The sequence below is a fragment of the Mustela putorius genome, unplaced genomic scaffold, assembly GCF_011764305.1.
Source record: "Mustela putorius furo isolate JIRA1106 unplaced genomic scaffold, ASM1176430v1.1 tig00000460_pilon_pilon_pilon, whole genome shotgun sequence".
Classification (NCBI taxonomy): domain Eukaryota; kingdom Metazoa; phylum Chordata; class Mammalia; order Carnivora; family Mustelidae; genus Mustela; species Mustela putorius.
Window position 1 is genome coordinate 23,487,667 of NW_025421389.1, and position 20,592 is coordinate 23,508,258.

The 20,592-nt window shown below is 41.1% G+C and overlaps 1 protein-coding gene across 8 annotated transcripts in view; it reads left to right on the forward strand.

The window, feature by feature from the left end:
* CADM1 (cell adhesion molecule 1) overlaps positions 1 to 20,592 on the forward strand; it is a 324,876-nt gene that overhangs the window by 7,083 nt on the left and 297,201 nt on the right. Inside the window, exon 1 of one of the 8 annotated variants that reach the window (XM_013054879.2) lies at positions 285 to 339. The exons of the other annotated variants lie outside the window; for them this stretch is intronic. Coding sequence (XP_012910333.1) covers positions 300 to 339 — 40 coding nt within the window. The 5' untranslated portion in view covers positions 285 to 299. Of the gene's footprint in view, positions 1 to 284; positions 340 to 20,592 lie in introns of those variants that run through there. 8 annotated transcript variants of the gene reach the window in all.

Here is a 20,592-nt window from a genome sequence, read left to right on the forward strand (position 1 = left end):
GCCTTTATTATTACTCAAAAGAGCAACTTGGCAGCGGGATTGAGAGAGAGCAGCACTAAGGAAATCTGTTATGACTGACAGGTGTCTTGAATGCGGTGATTATCTTAAGAGCGATGTGCGCTGGGTGGGGCAACTTTTTTCTTTTAGTAGATATTTTACTGGAATAGAGTCATTTGACCCAACATTTTGATCTAGAGATTCAGAAATGTTAAATAGGCTTAAAATGAAAGCACTGTGATATATATTTAAATGCTACTCAGTGTTTGAAGATGATATTCCAGTGACATGGACTTTTAAAAATGCCTGGAAGAAGAATCTTGCTCTTGGCAGTCTTCCTCGGTAAGGTAGGGGCTCTTAAGCTATCCGGTCGTGGACTGCAGTGTCAAACTGGAATTAAATTATGAGGTCCCCGGAGTGGGCAGGGAGGAACCCGCTTGCAAACAAAGGGTTCACCTGCCCCATCTCTCCCATTGTCTGTACCAGATCGCCACTTGGCTCAGATTAACGTAGAAGTTAACATGTCAGAAGCTCAACCTTTCATCTTTTCTGCCATAGGTATCAACTTTTCTCAAAGTCTCCATTATTGCAAATGACACCACCGTCGTCCTGGTCTCCAAGGTCCTGAAATTCAGAGTCTTTTTTTTTCCCCCTCCTTAGCTTTCACTCTTGGATGGAAATAAAATGGGGCTGATTGTTTCTCCACGACATTCTTGGCCTCGACGTCCTCTAAAGCATGTCTTACTAGCAGAAGCTTCCCAGGCAATTCCCCTGACCCCAGCCTCTGCCGATCGGGATGGAAGCCTACCTGCCCGCGCTGTGACACTGCCCTTCCAGAAAACCTAATCTCAGATCTGGCATCCGATTCGCAGTCCTCCGGGTTCTGTCTTTAGGTTGTTCCTTCCTCAACTGCTTTCTTATCCCCCATTTCTTACTACTTTTTCCAGTTCGGTCCTGGTGGGACCGGAAGACAGATCTCTCTACTGAACTGAGGAAGAAAGCGGTTCTGCTCTCAGCCTTTAGCTGGTTGTCTCTGCACGACGCTTCCCTCTTACCTGTTTTTCACTTGACTGTTTTGGTTTCTAGGTGGAGGCCTGCTGAGTCTCCTTGCCCACCTTGCAGAGAAACACCTTCCCTTTGCATCGTCGGTCTCACCAACACGTGCTTATCTAAACTATACCCTGACACAGACCTTTCTTTTTCTGCTTTACAGGTATATACATGAGTATGTTTCTTTACAGTAAATCGAAGTGTGCACATGTTGTAGCCGTTTGTTTTAATGACGACTTTCAGTACCGGGGTGCCGACTGTGTGTAGGGTCTGTTTGGTTAGGACGGTTTCGCGTGCAGGCACTTACTACAGCATGAAAATGCCGTGATTGACTTAACAAATTACACGCCAGCAAAGTAAGAGTTTCCCGCAAAAAGTCGAGCCCTCAGGAGTAGGAAGACTTCAGAATTCTGGGTCAGAGTGAGGGGGATCTGCTGACTTGGCATCAATGAGACATACCCCTCTGAAGATGATGCAAAAGATTTACCCCTTAGAAGAGTGATTGGTGCTTATGTTCAGAATGTCTAGTACTAAGAAGTACCTACTTGGGGAGCTAGAAGGACAGTGTGCTAAAGGCCAAGCCCTTACTAGTCCGATTTTTAAAGAGCTCTGACTCCGAGGACAGTGTTGCCTGCCTAAGTTCAGTCGTCTGGCGTCAGGATGGGTCGCATTTCTGTTGATCATGGAGGGGGTGCATCTGCACCGGCTTAAGAAAAAAATGAAACTTTTGTTTCTCAGTCTAGCTGCTAATCTTGTTATGTTAAGGATCTTTTCAAAGCCTCTATCTGGTAATATTATCTGCCACCGTTTTCCCCTTATTTTATTTATTTTTGCTCTGGGATCCTTCCCCTGCCAAGTTCAGAGCTTGCTAGTAGAGGATTATATAGCATTATTCAGTGATAAGAAAACACTTGATTATTACAGAGTATTTGGGGTCAGTCTTGGGAAAAAGTTGTATGTCCAAGTGTGGTATGTGCTTGGCTCTTATACCTGTGATAAGCCAAGCCACCCAGACGTTATCAGCTTGAGTCTCTCTTCTGAATAAGAAAGGAGCATTGCTGCATTCCTCTTGCAGAAACCCTTACTTAAACAATGAAAACTTCATAGATAGGGAGGAAAAAAACCCCAAGTTAATGTAGTACTCAATTACTGCTCAAATGGTTTTATCTCTTAAAAGGTTCAAGTACAGATTAGCTTAAATGACACTGAACTTCACTTTTCCTTGTGCGTATCTTGTGAGCACACATCCTTGTGAAGAGACCTCTGTCTCTTTTCTTTGAGTTTTGTTAGTAATCACATGAATGTTAGTGGCTGTTTGGTTCCCTTTTCTGAAGCAAATCTCTTCTATCTCTGGTCCAGGTTGGCAAGCGGAATACCCAGTTTAGGTTACAGAATAGTAAAGCCTAGTGCTTTACTCATGAGTTAAAAACAGCAAAAACAATCTACCTTACAGGGTGTTAAAAAAAAAAAAAAGATCGTGTGTATGAATGTACTCGAGAAGAAAAAGTATTTTATACGTAGGCTCTTAGGAAAACAGCCACACGTTACGGATAGGGGCTATGGCTCTGGCTACGGGTGCTGCTGTGATCATGTTTGGGAATACTGAGAAATGCTAGGCTGGAAGGATTAATTCAGGATGTATTCAGCTCTCTTTATTTAAGCTGAGACTGGAGAACAAAGTGGCCATAAGATCCCGCTTGGAATCAGATGTTCTTTGGAAGTAAATGGAATCCCCCTGTCTCCTTGAAGAAACTAGCAGTGATTATAACCTCAAATTTGAGAGCTTTAAATCACAGACAGGACTTTATTATTTTACTCAACCTCTTATATTTTACGTACTCTATTTATATCAAGAACTTGATATGTTCTGTCACTAACCCATAAGGCATCTGGTAGAAAAAGGAGAATTAAAAAAAAATTTATTTTTAAAATGAGTATCTGCTTGTATACCAGGCATTGAATTAGGCACATTCATAGTTGAGTAGGTTGGGCTTTGTGGTCCAGAGGTTGTAGTCTTATTTTTTTTCTTAACTTTTATTTTAGAAAAATTTTAAAACCACAGGAAAGTTAAAAGACAAGGATCATGAATGCTTTTAAACCCCTTACCTGGATTCATCAAGGGTTAACATTTTGTCCATTTGCCTATCTAGCTAAGTCGTGTATACTCACATACGTTTTTTCCTTTTTTTTTCCCCTGAACCACGTGAAAGCAAGTTGCGGGCATGGTGGCACTTTGTCCTTGAGCCGTTCGACGTGTAGCTCCAACTCCTGAGGAATAAGGACATTTTCCTGCGTAACCTCGGTGCCATTATTGCATTCCAGAAATGTAACACTGATTCAGTAATATTATCTAGTATCTAGTCCATATTCAGATCTCCCCGGTTGTTCCATTGCTGTTCTTTTTGTGTGTTTCTTTGTCCTTCCTGATCCAGAATCTACTGGAGAGGAGATCGTGCGCTGGATTTGGTTTTCACATCCCTCTTTTTTTTTTTTTAATCTAGAAGCATTCCTTTGCCCTCCATCTCCCTCCCCCCCCTTTTTTTTAAAGGAGTCGGGGGTGTCTCTGATGTTTTGTTAAGTCTAGAGCGATGTTTTGGAGCATGTCCCACAGTTCCGCAGATTCATCATTTCCCCACTGTCTGATTCAGGTCACAGTCACAGTCCAGAGCGCAGCATAGCTGCTGTCGTCACTTTTCTGATAGTCTCACCTCAGTCTGTCCCAGTAGTGGTGAATGGTACATTTGATCCCTTGGTTGATGATAAAAGTTCAGTTACTTAGTTTCGGTGGATTTACAGAGTTCTTCATTTTTGTCTCTTTGTAATTAATCAGTAATCTGTGGGCTATTTTGGGACTGAACATCCTGTTCCCTAAAAACTGTTCATGTAGTGGTTTTGGCAGCATTGATAAACCTTGTCTGAATCGAGTATTATACCGGTAGCTACAAAATAGTGATTTTTCTAATTCCATCATTTCTCTACACTGGGTAGGAGCGCTCTTGTGTAAAGAAGGATTTACCCTAACCCCTCCTGTCCTCTTTTTTGAAAATCACAATGGACTCAGAGATTAAAAAAAATATATATATATATATCAGTGTACTATATTTCATCATGTCTCATTTGGCCAGTGGGAACCCCTTGGTCTGGCTCTTGCTTCCTTTTGATCTATCTCCTCTAATTTTTAAGTGCTTTCTTATTTTCTGCTGTAAGAAGATGTCTACTCTCACGTTGTCTTTTCCCTGCCCCAGACCTGGAATCAGGGTCCTGATTCCTGACTCCTTCCAGTGGAGGAGTGACATTTAGATAACAAGGAAGTATGCCCTTTGCTATTGACTTGTGTCAGCAGACAGAATATAAGTATAATAAATTTACATATTTAGTTACATATTTTAAATATTACAATTTTAACAGAAATATTATATCATTAAATATTTTTGTACATATTTATATATAACTTCATACATAGATATTATATATATATAAAAATTATCTATGTCTCTCTCTATACATATCAATTCTAGTTTAATACCCCAATGTTCTTTCCTCCTTCTCTGTTCCTTGTTTGTATCTTTCTTTTCCCATGGTGAGAACCTTGGTTCCCAGCCATGCCAATGTCTTAAAATTAAATAAAAACTTTTTTGAAATTATTCTACCAAGACCACTGTAGACAACAAACCTACCAAATAAAGTTTGAGACTTTTTGTCAATCTTTTTGCCTTTAAACCTTTTTTTTTAAAGGCTTTATTTATATATTTGTAAGACAGAGAGAGAGAGCATGGGCAGGGGAGGGAGAAGCAGGCTCCCTGCTGAGCAAGGAGTCCAGTGTGGGATCATGGGATTCGATCCCACGGCCCTGGGACCATGACCCAAGCTGAAGGCTGACACTTAACTGATTGAGCCACCCAGGCATCCCTCTTTTTGCCTTTTAAATAGATTCCCATGGAGGATAGACAGAGTACTGTGTTTACAAGTTCACAAGTTAGTTCCTTTTCTGTGTGTGTGATCGATTAGCTATATAAATACATAGTTAAGATCATTTGTTTCTGTTTATATTCAGTTTTAGATTTTTTTTCTTTCACCTCTTGATTTAATTATATATTTTGAACATGTAAATCATTAATATGGCTTAAAAGTCACAACTATATAACATAGTCTTAGGGGTGCCTGGGTGGCTCAGTGGGTTAAGCCTCTGCCTTCAACTCAGGGTCATAATCTCAGGGTCTTGGGATCAAGCCCTGCATAAGGCTCTCTGCTCAGTGGGGAGCCTGTTTACCCCACTGCCTCTCAGCCTACTTGTGATCTCTCTCTGTCAAATAAATAAATAAAATCTTCAAAAAATTAAAAAAAAAAATAAAGTAGTCTTACTCCCTTATCTGTGCTTTCTGGCACATTCCTACCTACCTTCCTATAGGAGCCAGTTTCATTCCTTCCTCATAGAGCCTTTCTGGTTTTCCTTTTGGAAAAATACTGGTAGCTGTTTTGTTTTTCTTTTTAATTTGTTTGCTTGTTTGTTTGTTTGTTTTAATACTTTTCTACAAACTGTGTTAACATCTGCCTATACCCCTTCCCTTTATTTGGGAAATCCTCTGGTCTCATATTTATTTTGATGATTTCCCCCCAGTTGGCTTTATCTTACTTAGAAGCCAATTTTTTCTTACTATCTTCATGTCCTCTTCATGTCTCTTTCATTTCTTCCTTTCAGGGTAATAGTTCTCTGTGGGCCCTTGGAAGAATTCTGTATCTGTTTTTTATACTTAATTCACCAGGTTACTTGCAGCAAAATAGGGAATGCCCCTTTCCATATAATGCAGTGTGTGTCTGTGATGTTTAACAACCATGGCTTGCCCTCCTCGTCATCAGTCTTTCTTGACTCCTCTTTTCATCCTGCAAATTGGCAAATCTGTATCTCCAGCCTCAATGCCCCCATTCTTCCCATTCCTGCACCCCCCTCCCAAGTTGTGCTTACTTACTGGTAAAGTAAGTGGTGTGCTTACTTACTGTAAAGTCCACTGCCTTTTGCATCTAAATGTGAGACCATGTTCTAAAACTGCCTACTGGACATCTCAGTCTAGGGGTTCCACAGTTAGCTCAAAAATATTAATGACAAGCAGCAACTAGCATTCCTTTAGGGTTTTCATAATCTCATATAACCCCCATTGTCACCGTGTGAGTAGTGACCTCTCTTACTGCATTTGACAGATGAGGGAACAGAGGATGATAGGCCCCTTGTCCAAGAAGCATAAGAAATCAGTGGCAGATCCAGGTCTGTCTTCAATACCTGTGCTTCTAAACACTTTGTTCTATTTTCCTAAAATTCAAGATGTCTGAAACTGAGCCTAGCATCTCTCCTCCCCAAACCTCCCTCTGTCCTGTGTTTCCTATCCTGAGGAAGTGTACCACCATCTACCCCATGCATTAAATCAGTCTGAGAGACATCTTAGAGTACTTCCTCATCCTACACTCTCTGTTACTTACTAGGTCTTGCTTGTCTCTTGCATTCACTCTGTTTCACGATCCCTGCCTCAGTTTACCCTTATCCTCATTTTATAGTGAGGAAAGGAGTTTCACACTGATAGAAATGTCCCTTAATTGGTCCGTTTACCCCTAGTCTTATCCCTTATAATGCATCCCTAACGCTGGTTTTTGTAAAATACATTTGATTGTCACTTTCATGCTTACCGTGTTTAAATGTCTTCTTGGCATCTTGAGGACAATGCTGACACTCTTTCAACGTAGCCTACAGTGCCCTTCATCACCTTCTTCTTCTCCCACTCATTTTGTGCCAGTCACATACACCATGTCCTTTTTCTTAGGACTAGCTGTAGGTGCTATCCACTGTGTGCTTTGCTTTACCAAAGTAAACGTGCCTCAGATATGCCATGATCTCTCAGGCCTTTCTGCTTTTTTAATACGGTCCCCCTTCTTCCTGATACATCTGATATGTCCGATTCCGACATGACTTTTGGGATGCACTTCAAGGACCAATTCCTTAAGGAAATGTACTATTAACTCTCTGGTTGACTAGGTACCTTTTTTTTTTTAAGATTAAAGTTTTTATTTCTGGGGCACCTGGGTGGCTCAGTGGGTTAAAGCCTCTGCCTTTGGCTCGGGTCATGATCTCAGGGTCCTGGGATCGAGCCCCACATCGGGCTCTCTGCTCAGTGGGGAGCCTGCTTCGCCCCCTTCCTCTCTGCCTACTTGTGATCTCTCTCTCTCTCTGTCAAATAAATAAAATATTTTAAAAAACAGATTTTATTTCTTTATTTGAGAGAGAGAGACAGCACGAACAGGAGGGACAGAGGCAGAAGGAGAGAGAGAATCTCAAACAGACTCTCCATGGAGCCCATCAGGTCCTTGATCCCAGGACCCCGAGATCAGACCCTTAGCTGAAACCAACAGTTGGACATTTAAGCAACCACACCACCCAGGCACCCTGGTTAGGTGCCTTTTCTTTGTGCCTTTCTTCTGACTTAGCTTCTTCCTTCCTGTTAATCATGCTCCTCGAAATGCCCCAAGTTCTCTCTGTATATTTGTTCAGTTGTTTTCACCAAAAGAAACAATCCACTCTCTGGCCAAAAGTTTGATTCATTTTATTCACTTTTATTCACAATATTCACTCACTCTTCTTATACTATCTGATTTCCAGTCTGTACCCAGCCTGTCTCTTCTGCTTTGTTGTGAATACTGGTGGTTGCGGGTATATGATTTGCACGAGTCCTTCGTGTTCATGGAATTTCACTTACGGGTTGTCTTATTATCAGCTTTTAGAATGAGAATTCTTCATAGAAGTTGTTTGTTCTCTCACAGTGGGTGGCGAGCTGTCAACGTGCTTGACTTCTTCATAGCCTGAAGGACTGACGCCGAGTGTGTTTGCTCATACTTGGTTATTGGGCAATCGTTGGAGAGATTTAGACGACCTGCCCAGAGAAGAGAACCTCTTTCCATTTATTTAATCTCTTAGCAGTCCAGGGATGGCTGGACTTTGAGTCCTTGTTATGTTGTGTTGGCACTTTGTAGTTGAGACAACACACCCAGAATTTTCTCTCTGAGGCCCTCTGCCCCCTCCTCCGTTTTCCTGAGAGTCTTGTCTTAAAACGGAAATATACTCTCAGAAGAGGCATGGTGAACTTAGGGAAATTTAAACCTCAGGGTAACAGTTTTTCTTGTACAGTAATAAAGATGTATGTGGAGTCAGTGGCTACAGGATCAAAAAATAGATCTCGGTAGTCGGATCAAACAAGAGAAATGGCTTGTTGCCGCATTTAAAAAAAATGAGACGGGTGAGGCAGTCTGTCTTTTGAAGACACTTGCACTGATTGTGAGAGTCTGTAGTTGGTGCTAAAGTGTGGCAAAATTAAGCTCATTTGCCTATGGGGGATCTAGTCTCAAACAGTCAGGTTTCCTGTGGGTCTGATGGGGATGATGGGAGAGATCTCCAGGAGGGTTTGCTACCATTACCTTTTAATTTAGGAGAAGTTTGGAGTTTGTTCTTTCCCGTGAACATAGAGGTGGAACCCACTCTAACCGGAGTTTATTGCTGTAATATTTTTTAAATGCATGTATGACACTGATATATCTGTGACCTTGTAAAGGCGTCTTTAGGGGGAGGGGGTGGCCAGCCTTTTTTCTCACTGTCATAAGCGATCCCTGTTCAATAACTTACTTCCTGACAGTATTGTGGGGGGAGGAGGACCTATCATAACTTGTATTTTATGGCCTGTTTCTAAAGCGTTCCTTCATATTCACATCTATCCATTTAGACTTCTCCCTGCCTAAGGCATGCACCCAGCCTCGTCTGTGTTTGGTGTTTTAAATGCTTTGAATTATGGAGAATCATAGCATTTTATCGATGCTTCCCTTGTAGCTATATCGCTCTGTTTTGTTCTTAGGTTACATAGCTTGCATTTCTGAGGCATTGTGGGTGGATTATTGCAATTAGTTGAGTTTTGTGTGGAATCACGTATGTGCCTTGATTTCTACCGGGTACCATCCCTCCCCCACTTTCTGGGTAGAAATTTTCTCAGGGACTGCTTTCTCAGAAATCCCACAAGTTGCGGTCATTAAACCCTTCCTTTCCACCATAAATCTTGGTAAATATATCTTTATCAGCATGACCTGCTGTCAAGTAAATGGTTTGATAGCAATATTCAAGAAAAATTATATCTTTGACATATAAATTTTGTCAGTGCGTCAACGTATAGTATATGATTGGTATTACTCACGAAAAAGAAGAGATTAGTTAATCAATTTCTCCTAGAATTAGGTGGTTAATGCTTCAAGCATCCTATTTAAAAGCAATTGCTTCTAGGTCCTGTTGGCAGGATTGCTTATTTCATTATTCTGGTCATTTGCATGAAAACAAGTTGATGATTCTTTAAATAACCATCCCGTTCAGTTTTCTTTTCCTCTTGAAATGTTATTCCTCGAGCTTTATATTCCATTCATGCTGCAGCATGAATCAGGTCTAGAAAGTTAGTCTTTTGGGCGAAAGTAGTAGCAGAACTTCCCTTCACCTTTTTTTTTTTTAAAAACCAAAACTGATCTCCCATTTTCATATTAATTTATCTATGATTATATCTTTTTATCCTTGTTTCATGAGGTGAGTGCATTCAGAGTTATGCTTTAATAGAATATTTTTCAAGGTTTTAGGATTTTTTAAAATGAGGTCATCACCTTGAAGATTATGACCTGAACTTTTTATGAACTAAAGGAGCAAGAAAAGGATAGACTTAAAAAAAAAAAAGAAAAGTGAATATATAATCTACTTATAATGAAATAACTGGTCAGAGTTAATTCATTTTTTAACATTTACCTGGTGCCGGTTTCCAAAGCACTCTTCCATTTCAGCAAGAGAAGCTCCACATTTATATCCTGATCGCTGAAAGATTCTCTTTGAAATAAGTGCTTTTCAAAAAAGATGTGAAAACCACTGGCCTAAACAGAATGAGTCCTTCAGGTTCAAAACAAGGCTGGAGAGAGTGACACCCAGTTTACTGAGAGCACATCAGGGATGAGGCTGAAGCCAGAAATGGGCAGTCACAAGGAATGCTCCTTTGTCTTGCCTTTCCTCTCTTTATATTCTCTGTGGGGCTCCTGAAGGTGTGAAGGAGGCTGCAGCACAAAACTGGATAAGGACTTGAGAATTCACATCACTGTCCTCTCTGTCCTTCCACGGGAGGTGGGGGGAGTGCAGAGGGGAGGGAACAGGAAGGGAGTTGGAGTGCAGAAGGCTCTACACTTAAACCAAGTCTTGAAAACGGGGAAGAAAGAGGCGAGAAGAAAGGATATTATCAGGTTGAGAGAGAACCACATGAATCAAAGTTTACAGGTAGGAAAGCTAAGACCGAGTGTGAGATGGGATTTAGGGAAAGAGAGCTGGTGCCAGATTGCAGAAAACCTTTGAATGTCGAAGTTAGATTTAATTCAGGAGGTCATTGGGAACTATTGAAGGGATTTTGAGCAGTGAGTTAACATCAGATTGATGCTTTAGGAATGTACATCTGGCAATGGTTTGTGCATAGATTATAAACGAGGGATTGGTTAGTGGTATGATAGTTCGATAAGACTTCATGAAAACTTGAAGTAGGGTAGCAGAAGAATGGAGGTAGAATGGACTGGATTTGATGGCTGAACAGAAATGGGGATTGAGAGCAAATAAAGACTAAAAGTGAAAGTGTGATTCGATTTTTGAACTTCAGTAGCTTAAGAGAGCAGCTGTTCCCATGAACAGAAATAAAACTATTGAACGATGGGTTTAATAAGGGAAGACAATGAGTTTGGTTTTGGGAGAGGTTAAACTTGAGCTACTGCAAGAACATGGTGGAAACACTTAGAAGGTGGTTTAAAATGTGGTCCTAGGGTTTAAGAAGAGAAGTGGAGAGCAGAACTAGAGATGCAGATTTGAAAGTCATTTGTAAAGGGTTGATAGCCAAAGTTCAAAGTGTGCATTGATTCACTTACTTAGGTAATAGGTAAGATAATGTGCGTCCTACAGCGAGTTAGGTGCTGGAGATGAGCATATGGGAGATCCTCCAGGTAGAACCCTAGGGAAGGTGTATTTTTCAGGGACAGGCTAAGTCAGTGTGATGAAGTCCAGGAAGGATGAGTCAGAGGAAGGAGAATAATGTTGTAGGTGTGAGAGAGGCAGGGTTGATGTGGGATGGAATTCTGTTATCTAAATGGCTGAAGAGTTGTGAAGGGGAGAAGGGGAGGGTTGTCTTGGAAGTGAATGAACTCGGGGGAGGAGGTTCTAGAAGAATGAATGAAATGAGACAAGTAATAACTTAGCCCAGTCACACAGCTAGGATGTGGCCACACTGGATCGAGTTTCCATGTTTTGGACTAGAATGTACTACAATGAGATCAGTTTTCAGTGTTGTACCCCAGTGCAGCAAACCGTGCCTTTCACCATGGTATACGGAGCTGTCGAGAGCCTGTTCAGCCTGTCCATATTACTTAAAATGTTTAATTAAGATTCTTGAGGTTGTGGTGTTGAATAAAGGGCAAATTAATGAACTTCCCAACTGTCCCTGCATTTCATGTAATGAGTGACAGCTTTGGCAGGCATAAGCACGGAGGGAAGATAGATGGCTGCTGTTTTTCTGGAGTGTGCTTCTTTAACAATAAACACCAGACAACACAAACAAACCCTAGTGTAGCACAGGGAGCACTTCCGGGATGGCAGGAAGAAATCTAGGTCAGCTTCACAGCAGCTCCTTTTCTTTAGGTAGATTCATGTTTGCCATCCTCCTTTTCAACAAGCTGTGTAAAGACCATGCCTGTTTCTTTAGTACATATTAGCTGGCAGGGGGTCACAAATTAAATTGATGTGTGGGAGCATTTTGATGTGCAGTTGAGTGGTGAAAAGTGTGGCTCAGGCTGAATACGGCAGCCTGCCAAGTTGTGGTCTGTGTTGCCTGAACTCTTCCGGGTGAAAGATACATCCTGATGGAAGTTTTGCATATCACCTCGAGGAGATGATGGCTCTGCTCCTATAGGTAGAATGATCAGAACGCAGCTCACGTTAGCTGGGGAGCTCTGAAAACTAGAGCGGGCGAGTCTAGCACCTCAAGCATCTTTTCTCAAGCCATGCCTCTCCAACGCTGTTCGATAGAACTTTCCCGTGATGGTGGGAGTAGTCTCGATCTGTGCTACCTGGTGTAGCCTCGTGCCCCCTGTGACTGGAGCGCTGAAATGTGGTGACTGCTGCTGAAGAACTAACTTCTCAATCCTATTTCATTTTAATAAATTTAAACTTAAATAGCCTCATACGGCTAGTGGCTACCGTCTTGAACCACAGAGCTCCACACGTAAAATTCAGAAGGGAAATTCTCATGCTCATTCCATAGCATGAACTAGTGAGAGAGGGGGTTAGAAGAGCCCTCGGGCTGACTTTGACATTCACCCCACTTTCGGTAGATTCATCTTGTATCTTGGACTCAGCTATTGTGGGCATCCAAATTGCACATTTTTCTTGACTTTTCTCTTGGTTTTGATGTTGCAAAGCTTCTGGAATATCCTAATTGCCCTTTCGTTATTTGAGGAGTTACACCTTTTGGCCTCAGAGGGGTCGAGCTCACATCAAGTCCACAGATTAATAGCTCTCACTCTGTCCTTAGGATGCTAAATCTTGAAAGTTACTCTTACGTGACCATATTGCAGTGCCAGTGTGCCAATGCACATTGTTATTTTTTTTTTTTTTTTTTTTTTTGTGGATACTGAAAGTGAGTGAAATGTGAAAAAAACATTATTCATTTTAAATAGTTTGACTGCCAGGTTAATGCGACTCTTAAGTGGAGCTTCCTGAGGTCTGGCCATAGTAACTGCTTTTAACTTGATTTAAAGTTCTTAAACATTCTGAATTGCTTCACCTAATCTTTTTATACTGAACGTACAATTTTCAGGCTCTTTTTTATTTTCAAATCCATAACTGACAGCTGCTCAACACCTCATTCAAATAGTTTTAAGAGTTTTAGAGAAAAGTTGGGACAGACTGGATTTGCTGACATCAGTTGGATTGAAATATTGTGGATTTAAAGATGATAGAGAAGGAGGAAGAAAAATACCAAGTAATTATTGCATGTTCACTGCTTGCTCAATGACAGTGATTTGAAACTTAATAACCAACAGAACTGAGAGGTAGCAGAAGGACATTGGAGTGAACTTTCAAAACTTAGCATAAGAACGACCGTTCCGTTTGAAAGCAAAATTTTCATGTGTGGTCCTATTTGTTTTACTATATTTTAAAAGAATCTTGATGCACAGAAATGTCTCTATCCCAAAACCTCACTACAAACTTTTTCCTTGAAAGAGATTCTGTGGGTTCTGTGGGACAGTAAGCTCCTGAAGGAGCTAACTCTTTCGGACAGTCTGTGATGTCTAGTGCACAGCCAATGTGGTCATTTCGTAAGAGAAACCAAGGTCAGAAGCCCTTCCACCTCTACTTCTAGGGACAAATGGAAATTGCTGTGTGACTCAACTCAGGAAGACTCTGTGTGACTCCACGGTGAATATAGACAAGCTTCCCGGTGTATTTGTCCAAGATTAAAATTAATATGACTATACATTTCGTCCTCAGTTTTTTAATGCTTCTTGAGTAAATACTGCATGCTTATCTGTGTGTACGTGTGTGTGTTACCCACTCTGTGTTCACTAAAAATAGTAAAAATACAGTAAAAATAACAATGCGGTGTGCTAAGAACTATAGCAGGCATAGTTTGGGAGTGCTGCAGGAGCGCAGAAGAGGAATACCAGATTCAGTGTGCAGATTGGAGTCGGTAAAGACTTTCGGGGGGCCCTTGAGATGAGTCTTGAAAGGGAGGTACGAGATGGCCGTGGAGCTGGTATTAGGAGTTTTTCCATGTAGAGAGATAATATGTGGACAGATACAGAAGCATAAAAAGCATGGGGGATTCTGGGAACTGCCAAAAGTCTGGCATGGCTGGGGGGAAAAAGCCTTTGAGGTAGCAGCAACAAATGAAAGTGAAAAAGGCATGTGGGAGTCAGGAGGACTAACTTGGTCATGAGGAGTTTGGGCTTTATCCCAGGGTGAGTTGCCTAGAGTGGGTGGAGGGGGCGGGTGGTGAGGATGAGACCGGTGTGGAATGTACTGGGGAGATAGGAGAATGTTAGGGAGAGACCACAGAAGAAGCTGAGGTTTTGGGGGCACCTGTACTCGGGGATTTGCTAAGCAGTTTGGGAGGAAGTTGGTTTCAAGACATATTTATGTGGATAGAATTTCCTGACTGAATATGGGACTGAGAAGAGAAGGAGGAGCCTAGCTTAATGACCATGTTTGCTTGGGTGTTCTAAGCAGTGATAAGTCCGCTAACCAAGACAGGGAGTTGAGAATCCCAGGCGGGGGGTGGGATTAAGGCCGGTGCCCTCAGTGTTGGCGAGGTGTGTGGCGTACCCACGTGGAGATACCCAGCTGCATTCTAGAACATTCATTTGGAGCCATGGCCATGGGCAGGCGCTCCTAAGAAGAATGTATACTCCGGGTACGGGCAGGAGAGGGGCTAAAGACAGAACTTCATGGAATGTCAAAACTTCAAGGAAAGGCAGAAGATGAACCAGTGGAAGGAACCAAGAAGGAGCTGTCGGCTTTTGAGGAAAACCAGGAGGGCTTTATCTTAGCATCCAGGAGAGGAGCGAGTTGTAAGAAAGTGGGGGAGAAGCACTGACAAATGCTGGAGGGAGGTAAGATTAGATAAAGGAGGCCATTCTCGGACCTAGCGTTTAGGTGTTTACAGGGGAGCTCGGTGCAGTGGTGAGTGGAAACCAGATGCCCGTGGGTGGCGTGAACAGGGAGTGCAGAGTGGGAGGCAGGAGTCTAGACGCGTGTTTTAAGAGACTTAGCTGGTGAAGGTAGGGCAAGGGAGAAGGAAGTGGAAATAGATGTAGGATTGAGGGGGCTTAAAAATATGTATATATTTAAAATAGACAAGAAAATATGTACATATATCAGAAATAGGAGATAATAGGGACGCCTGGGTGGCTCAGTCACATGAGCGTCTGCCTTTAGCTCAGTGGGATCGAGCCATTCGGGCTCCTTGCTCAGGGGAGAGCCTGCTTCTCCCGCTCCCTCTGCTCCCACCTTGTGCTTGCTCTCTCTCCCTCAATAAAATCTTAAAAAAAAAAAAAATAGGAAGCAATGCTGAGGGAGATAGAAGATAAAGAAGAGTTGATCTGCTTGAGGAAACAAGTGCCATGATGAAGGCCAGGAGGAGGCAGAAGAGACCATGTTTTCTCCGGCGATGGAGGGAATGCGGAGGGCCTTGAGAACAAGGGTGGGTGTGGGTTAGATTGTACTTGGGGGAGTCGAAATACCTCAGCTGGTGAGCTGTGGTGACCGCAGTCCCCTGGGCTGCCCATTGGCCTCGCTTGGGCAGCAGACTGAGTGCTCCTCTTTTCCCAGGTAGATGCTTTCCTACTGAGGTGTCCCTGATATCTTTTTCCCTTTTAGAGGGAAGGCAGGTCAGTGTGTCATGGACATTTAGAGCTAGAGGGACTTGGGAGGTCACACAGACTAACCTCCTTATCTTGTAAATGAAGGCACTGAGACTCAGAAAATTGAAGGGACTTACTCATTAAATCCAAGGCCAGGACCGAGCTCCAGGCCTCTGACTTGCAGCCCAGGGCTCTCTTTTCTGTACCCTGCTGCCTCCTTGATAAGGATTATGAATAAGTCCAATTCATTATAAATGCTCTTAATGTCTTATTTTGGACACCGGGAATTCTATATGATTTTCTTTCTGTCCCAGCTGTTTTTCCCCTTCTGCCTTGTCAGGTTCAAGAAGTATGACCATATGCGAGGATGCTAAAACAAAAAGTTTATTTTTCCAAATGAAGGTATTTGATTAGATGAGAATATTTGGGGACTCATAAAAAGGTAGATCTTAGATGGTGAAAAGTTTGGAATTTCTAGCCTTAGAAACTAATTTGAAAGACAGGCAGATTTATTCATTCAGGCATCTGTTCATTTTAGGGTTCCTTAATTCCGTATTTCACAAGCAAGTGCCTACTATGTGCCAGATGTTGGGAGGCGATAAGATAGAATTCCCATATGTGTCCCAGTGACTGTTCAGAACTGACTCTCCCGTTCTTTTCATGGAGAGCATCGGGTTTAGTATCGGTAACTTGCGTCTTCTTGGGATCTGCCATCTCCATCCTTGGCCCAGACAAGAACTAAGAAGCAGATAACAGCACGTCTGTTGGACAAACACAGATTTGGCAGGAGTGATTTACTCTGGAACAGGGGACCCTTAATTAATTATCATTGTTTATAATACATTTTTCTCCTTTGTTTCCAAGAATGAGAATAATTCAGCAATACTATTGATAAATAAAACATAAAAGGTCAGTGATGGTTGCCCTGGTAACTATATTTCTCAGCAAGTATTTTGTTTGCCATGAAATATGTCCTGGGTGATTTACTGGAAAGCAGACTCTGAATGTCATGACTTTTTGTATTAGAAACTATTTGAGTTTCTTATGTACTCTTTTAGGAGTGACAATTTGGTAAGTTTTTTGTGTTGGATTCTGAAGCTTGCAAGTGTGATGGGGATCCTTGCATCCCCCCCCCTTTTGGAAGATAAACAGAAAACTGTGATTACAGTGAATCTATTTGAATCAAAGAGGAACTTCTAGGTTCTAATGTGGATTTAAGAGTTTTTCAGTGATTTTTGGGGTACATGAAATTTCTTAAAACTGGAATATTTTTATGTAGGGTGTGGACAATGCATTATTTTCTAATAAGTAATCAGGAATGTGTTAAAACATACCTTTTGATTTAATACCTATGCAATTAATTTTGAGTAGAATAAATTATTTTCAAAAACGGATTAAAGATGAAAATCAAAATAATTAAGCAATTATAGCAATTGCTACCTTGAAGATTTTTGGTAGTATGAATTAAAGTTAAGTGGATAATTGAAAAAAAGAAGTGTAACATATTCTATGACCCTGAACAAAAACCTGTTTCACTGAATTCAGCTTATAGAAGTACTTTAAATATATATACAGAAGGATGTAACTGCTGCATTGTTTTAATAACAAAAAATTGGAAGCAACCCAAATGTCTATCTCTAAGAGACTGGTGACATAAATTATGGTCTGTCCAAATAATAGAATACTTTGTAGCCATTAAAAAGAATGATGTAGATCTGGGTCTACTGACAGGAGAAGATTTTCAAGATATATATCAGGAGGTTGAAGAAATGCGACTTGTAGAATACTGTATATGTAGAATGATTCTATTTTTCTTGAAAATGTTATATTTTATGTATAAGAAATCTGCAATGCATACAATCTAATTACTATATCCATTCCAAATTTGAAGAATAAATAAAGTTATTAACAATGGTTGTCCCTGGAGAGTGGGATTATGAAGGACTTTTACTTTCTAAGTTTTATTTGTATATTGTTTGAAATTTTTATGCTGAGTATAGGTTACCTTTGTAATTTAAGAAAAAAAAGAGATGCAAAGCCTACGATTTAAAAGGTTTAAAAATTGGTTGCAATAGATGGTGTTTTAAAACAAAAAGAGAAAGAAAGAAAGAAATATTGAGGCACCCAGATGGGTCAGTTGGTAGAACGTGCAACTCTTCAATCTCGGGGTTGTGAGTTCAAGACCCACATTGGGTGTAGAGCTTACTTAAGAATAAAATCTTTTTAGGGGCGCCTGGGTGGCTCAGTGGTTAAGCCGCTGCCTTCAGCTCAGGTCATGATCTCAGGGTCCTGGGATCGAGTCCCGCATCGGGCTCTCTGCTCAGCAGGGAGCCTGCTTCCTCCTCTCTCTCTCTGCCTGCCTCTCTGCCTACTTGTGATTTCTCTCTGTCAAATAAATAAATAAAATCTTTAAAAAAAAAAAAAAAGAATAAAATCTTTTTTTTTTTTTTTAAAGATTTTATTCATTCATTTGACAGAGAGTGAGTGTGAGAGAGCGCACACAAGCAGAGGGAGAGGGAGAAGCAGGTTCCCCTCTGAGCATGGGATCTTGACCCCAGCCCAGGGCAGCCTCCCAACCAACTGAGTCCCCAAGTTGCCCCTTAAAAATAATATCTTAAAAAAGAAAAAGAAAAGAAAGATATGGATGTTGTATGCATGTACATTAGTCTTTGTAGAAACTATCTGCTGTTTGGTTTTGTCTGGATACCTTGGACTTTGAAGAAGTGTTTATATTTACGTCTCTTACACCCTTGATGCTGACAGGTTTTTAACTCTTTCCTAGATACCTACCAGCTGTTTTGTTCTCCCACATTCTAATTGTTTTCCAGCACACCTTTTTCTACGTTATCACTTTGCCAGGTGACTTGTTTATTTCTGTTACTTAGTTGCTACCAATTATGGTTTGATCGATTATTTTGCTTTTTGTTAAAAGAAATTTTGGTGACCCAAATACTGGATTTGTTTAATTTTAAACATTATATAAACTCTACATATCAGGGAGTTGAGGAATGGGAATTTGTGGTCTTGAGGATGTCATCTGGTTGTGATTTGCTAGATCCTGACTCTGTTGTGCTGAATGTAGAGGAGGAAGGTGTGGGACTGTGGGGCTGGCCTGGGGGTGGCTGCAGTGGTGGGGGGGAGGGACAGAGTCCTCCTCTCCTGCAACCAACTGCAAATAGCTAGCAATCTGGAGAAGAGGCTTCCTAGAGGTACAATCAGTTGTCTTTTTGGAGAGGAGTCACCAAAGCCAGTAGGATTAGGAAGACCATGTACACAGGCCAGCGGTTGATGGCCATTCTCAGTGTACAGCATAGTTTGTTAGCACAGAGTAGAGCAGAAAAGAGACTATTTCAGACCCTTGCCTTGAGGTTGACTGTTTCAGTACAGTGATGATATCTGTCAGAATAAAGCAATAAAGTGAGGCAGATCTTAGGACACAGGACTGACGTTTTGGATACACTTCATGCATCTGGTGACTTAATACATGTTCAGAAAACAGGCTTACATTTTTAATTTTCTCTGCTTCCCTGTTTACACAAATCATGATAGGGAATTTCTTTTCTTGAAAATATGCATTGGATTCTTGTCCTTGGGAACATCATGAAAACATGCTTTTAAGCAGTTTTAGATAAAAGATTGCATGGGTTAAGATTTAAGTCAGTGTTTTTCAAAAACTGTTTTGACCGTGACTCATGCAACCATATGCACAGTCAGTTAATATGTTCGGTGCATCTTTATTTATTTTTATTTTTATTTATTTATTTTTTTTGCTGTATGGCTTCATATTTCTTTCCTTTCCCTTTTCTAACAGTCCCCAATCCCATCCACTATATTCTGTTCTTCTTGATCTATCCATTCATTTTTGTATCCAATCCAACCCCGCTGTACCCTACTCTGTTCTGCCCTTTCATCTCTAGTCTGTTTCATTTAAACAGTTGCTGGGTGCTGCCCATTAGATTATGTTAAGACCCACCATTTGAAAATTATTGATAGAAATGATGGCAGATTGTAGTCAATAAGATTGCCCAAGGGCTTGGATGTTATGTTTATTTTTTGGAGTGTTGTCTATCATTTTCTGTAGAAGTGAATGTGTTAACTTAGTCACGGTGTCTATCCTGTGGTTCACCAGCATAACAAGATGCCCAGATTAAGCTACTTCAATATGAGATACATGTTATTGTTGATTTCTAAGGCCTCTTTCTTCTAGGAGAGTTTTGAACCAGGCAATCTTCATCGGCCTGGACTCTCCTATCGTGTAAACGTTGAGTCCTCTGAGTATTCAATGGTGCTAATGAAGTCTGCATCTTCTCTGTGCCGATCATGCATACTGAGTGTTTAATTTTCCAGGCGCTTTCTCCTACCACCCAGCCCATCTCCCAGTCCCCCTTGACTGCCACTATTGAGGCATGTCTAGAGAATGCAAACCCATTGTAATGTTGGCCTCAGGCTCTACCTCCAAGCCTGGAAGGTTCTGCCTCAGAAAAAGAGAAACAAATCACCAGTCACCCAGTATACTTAAAACCCACATAGAACTAACTGACCTTGTATCATCTGACCTTGGTCACCTTTTATTATTGATAATTTAGCATTGACTTTGTTCTTGAATTATTTTAATGGAATTTTCACCTCATTTTTAGGACTAGAGCATAGGTTACCTTCTTGAGACTTGAGAGAGCAGGCATAAATATGTGTCTTTATTTACTGTAGAAGCCAACTCTGTGCCAGGACAAGATTGATCCCTGATAAATGATTTGATTTGAATGTGAATTGCATATGAAATGCTGAGCCTGTGGTAATACCATAATAGTCTTAAAATATACCCAGTGCTCGCTCTGAGCGCATTAAATCCATCATCTCATTGAGTTCTCACAACTATTGTGTGATGTTGGTACTGTTCCTAGTGAAAATTTGTTTAATTGATGCTTTTAGGAATTGGTTGTGAAATTTACAAGAACTAAAATTTACTTCTTTGAGGGTACAGTTCTGCAACTTTTGACAAATGTGCAGAACCTGTAACTAGCCCGTGGCATAGGACTGCCTCGGGCACCGTACTGTTCCTCTTGTGCGCTTTTGTAGCCAAACCTTTCCTCTACTCCTAAA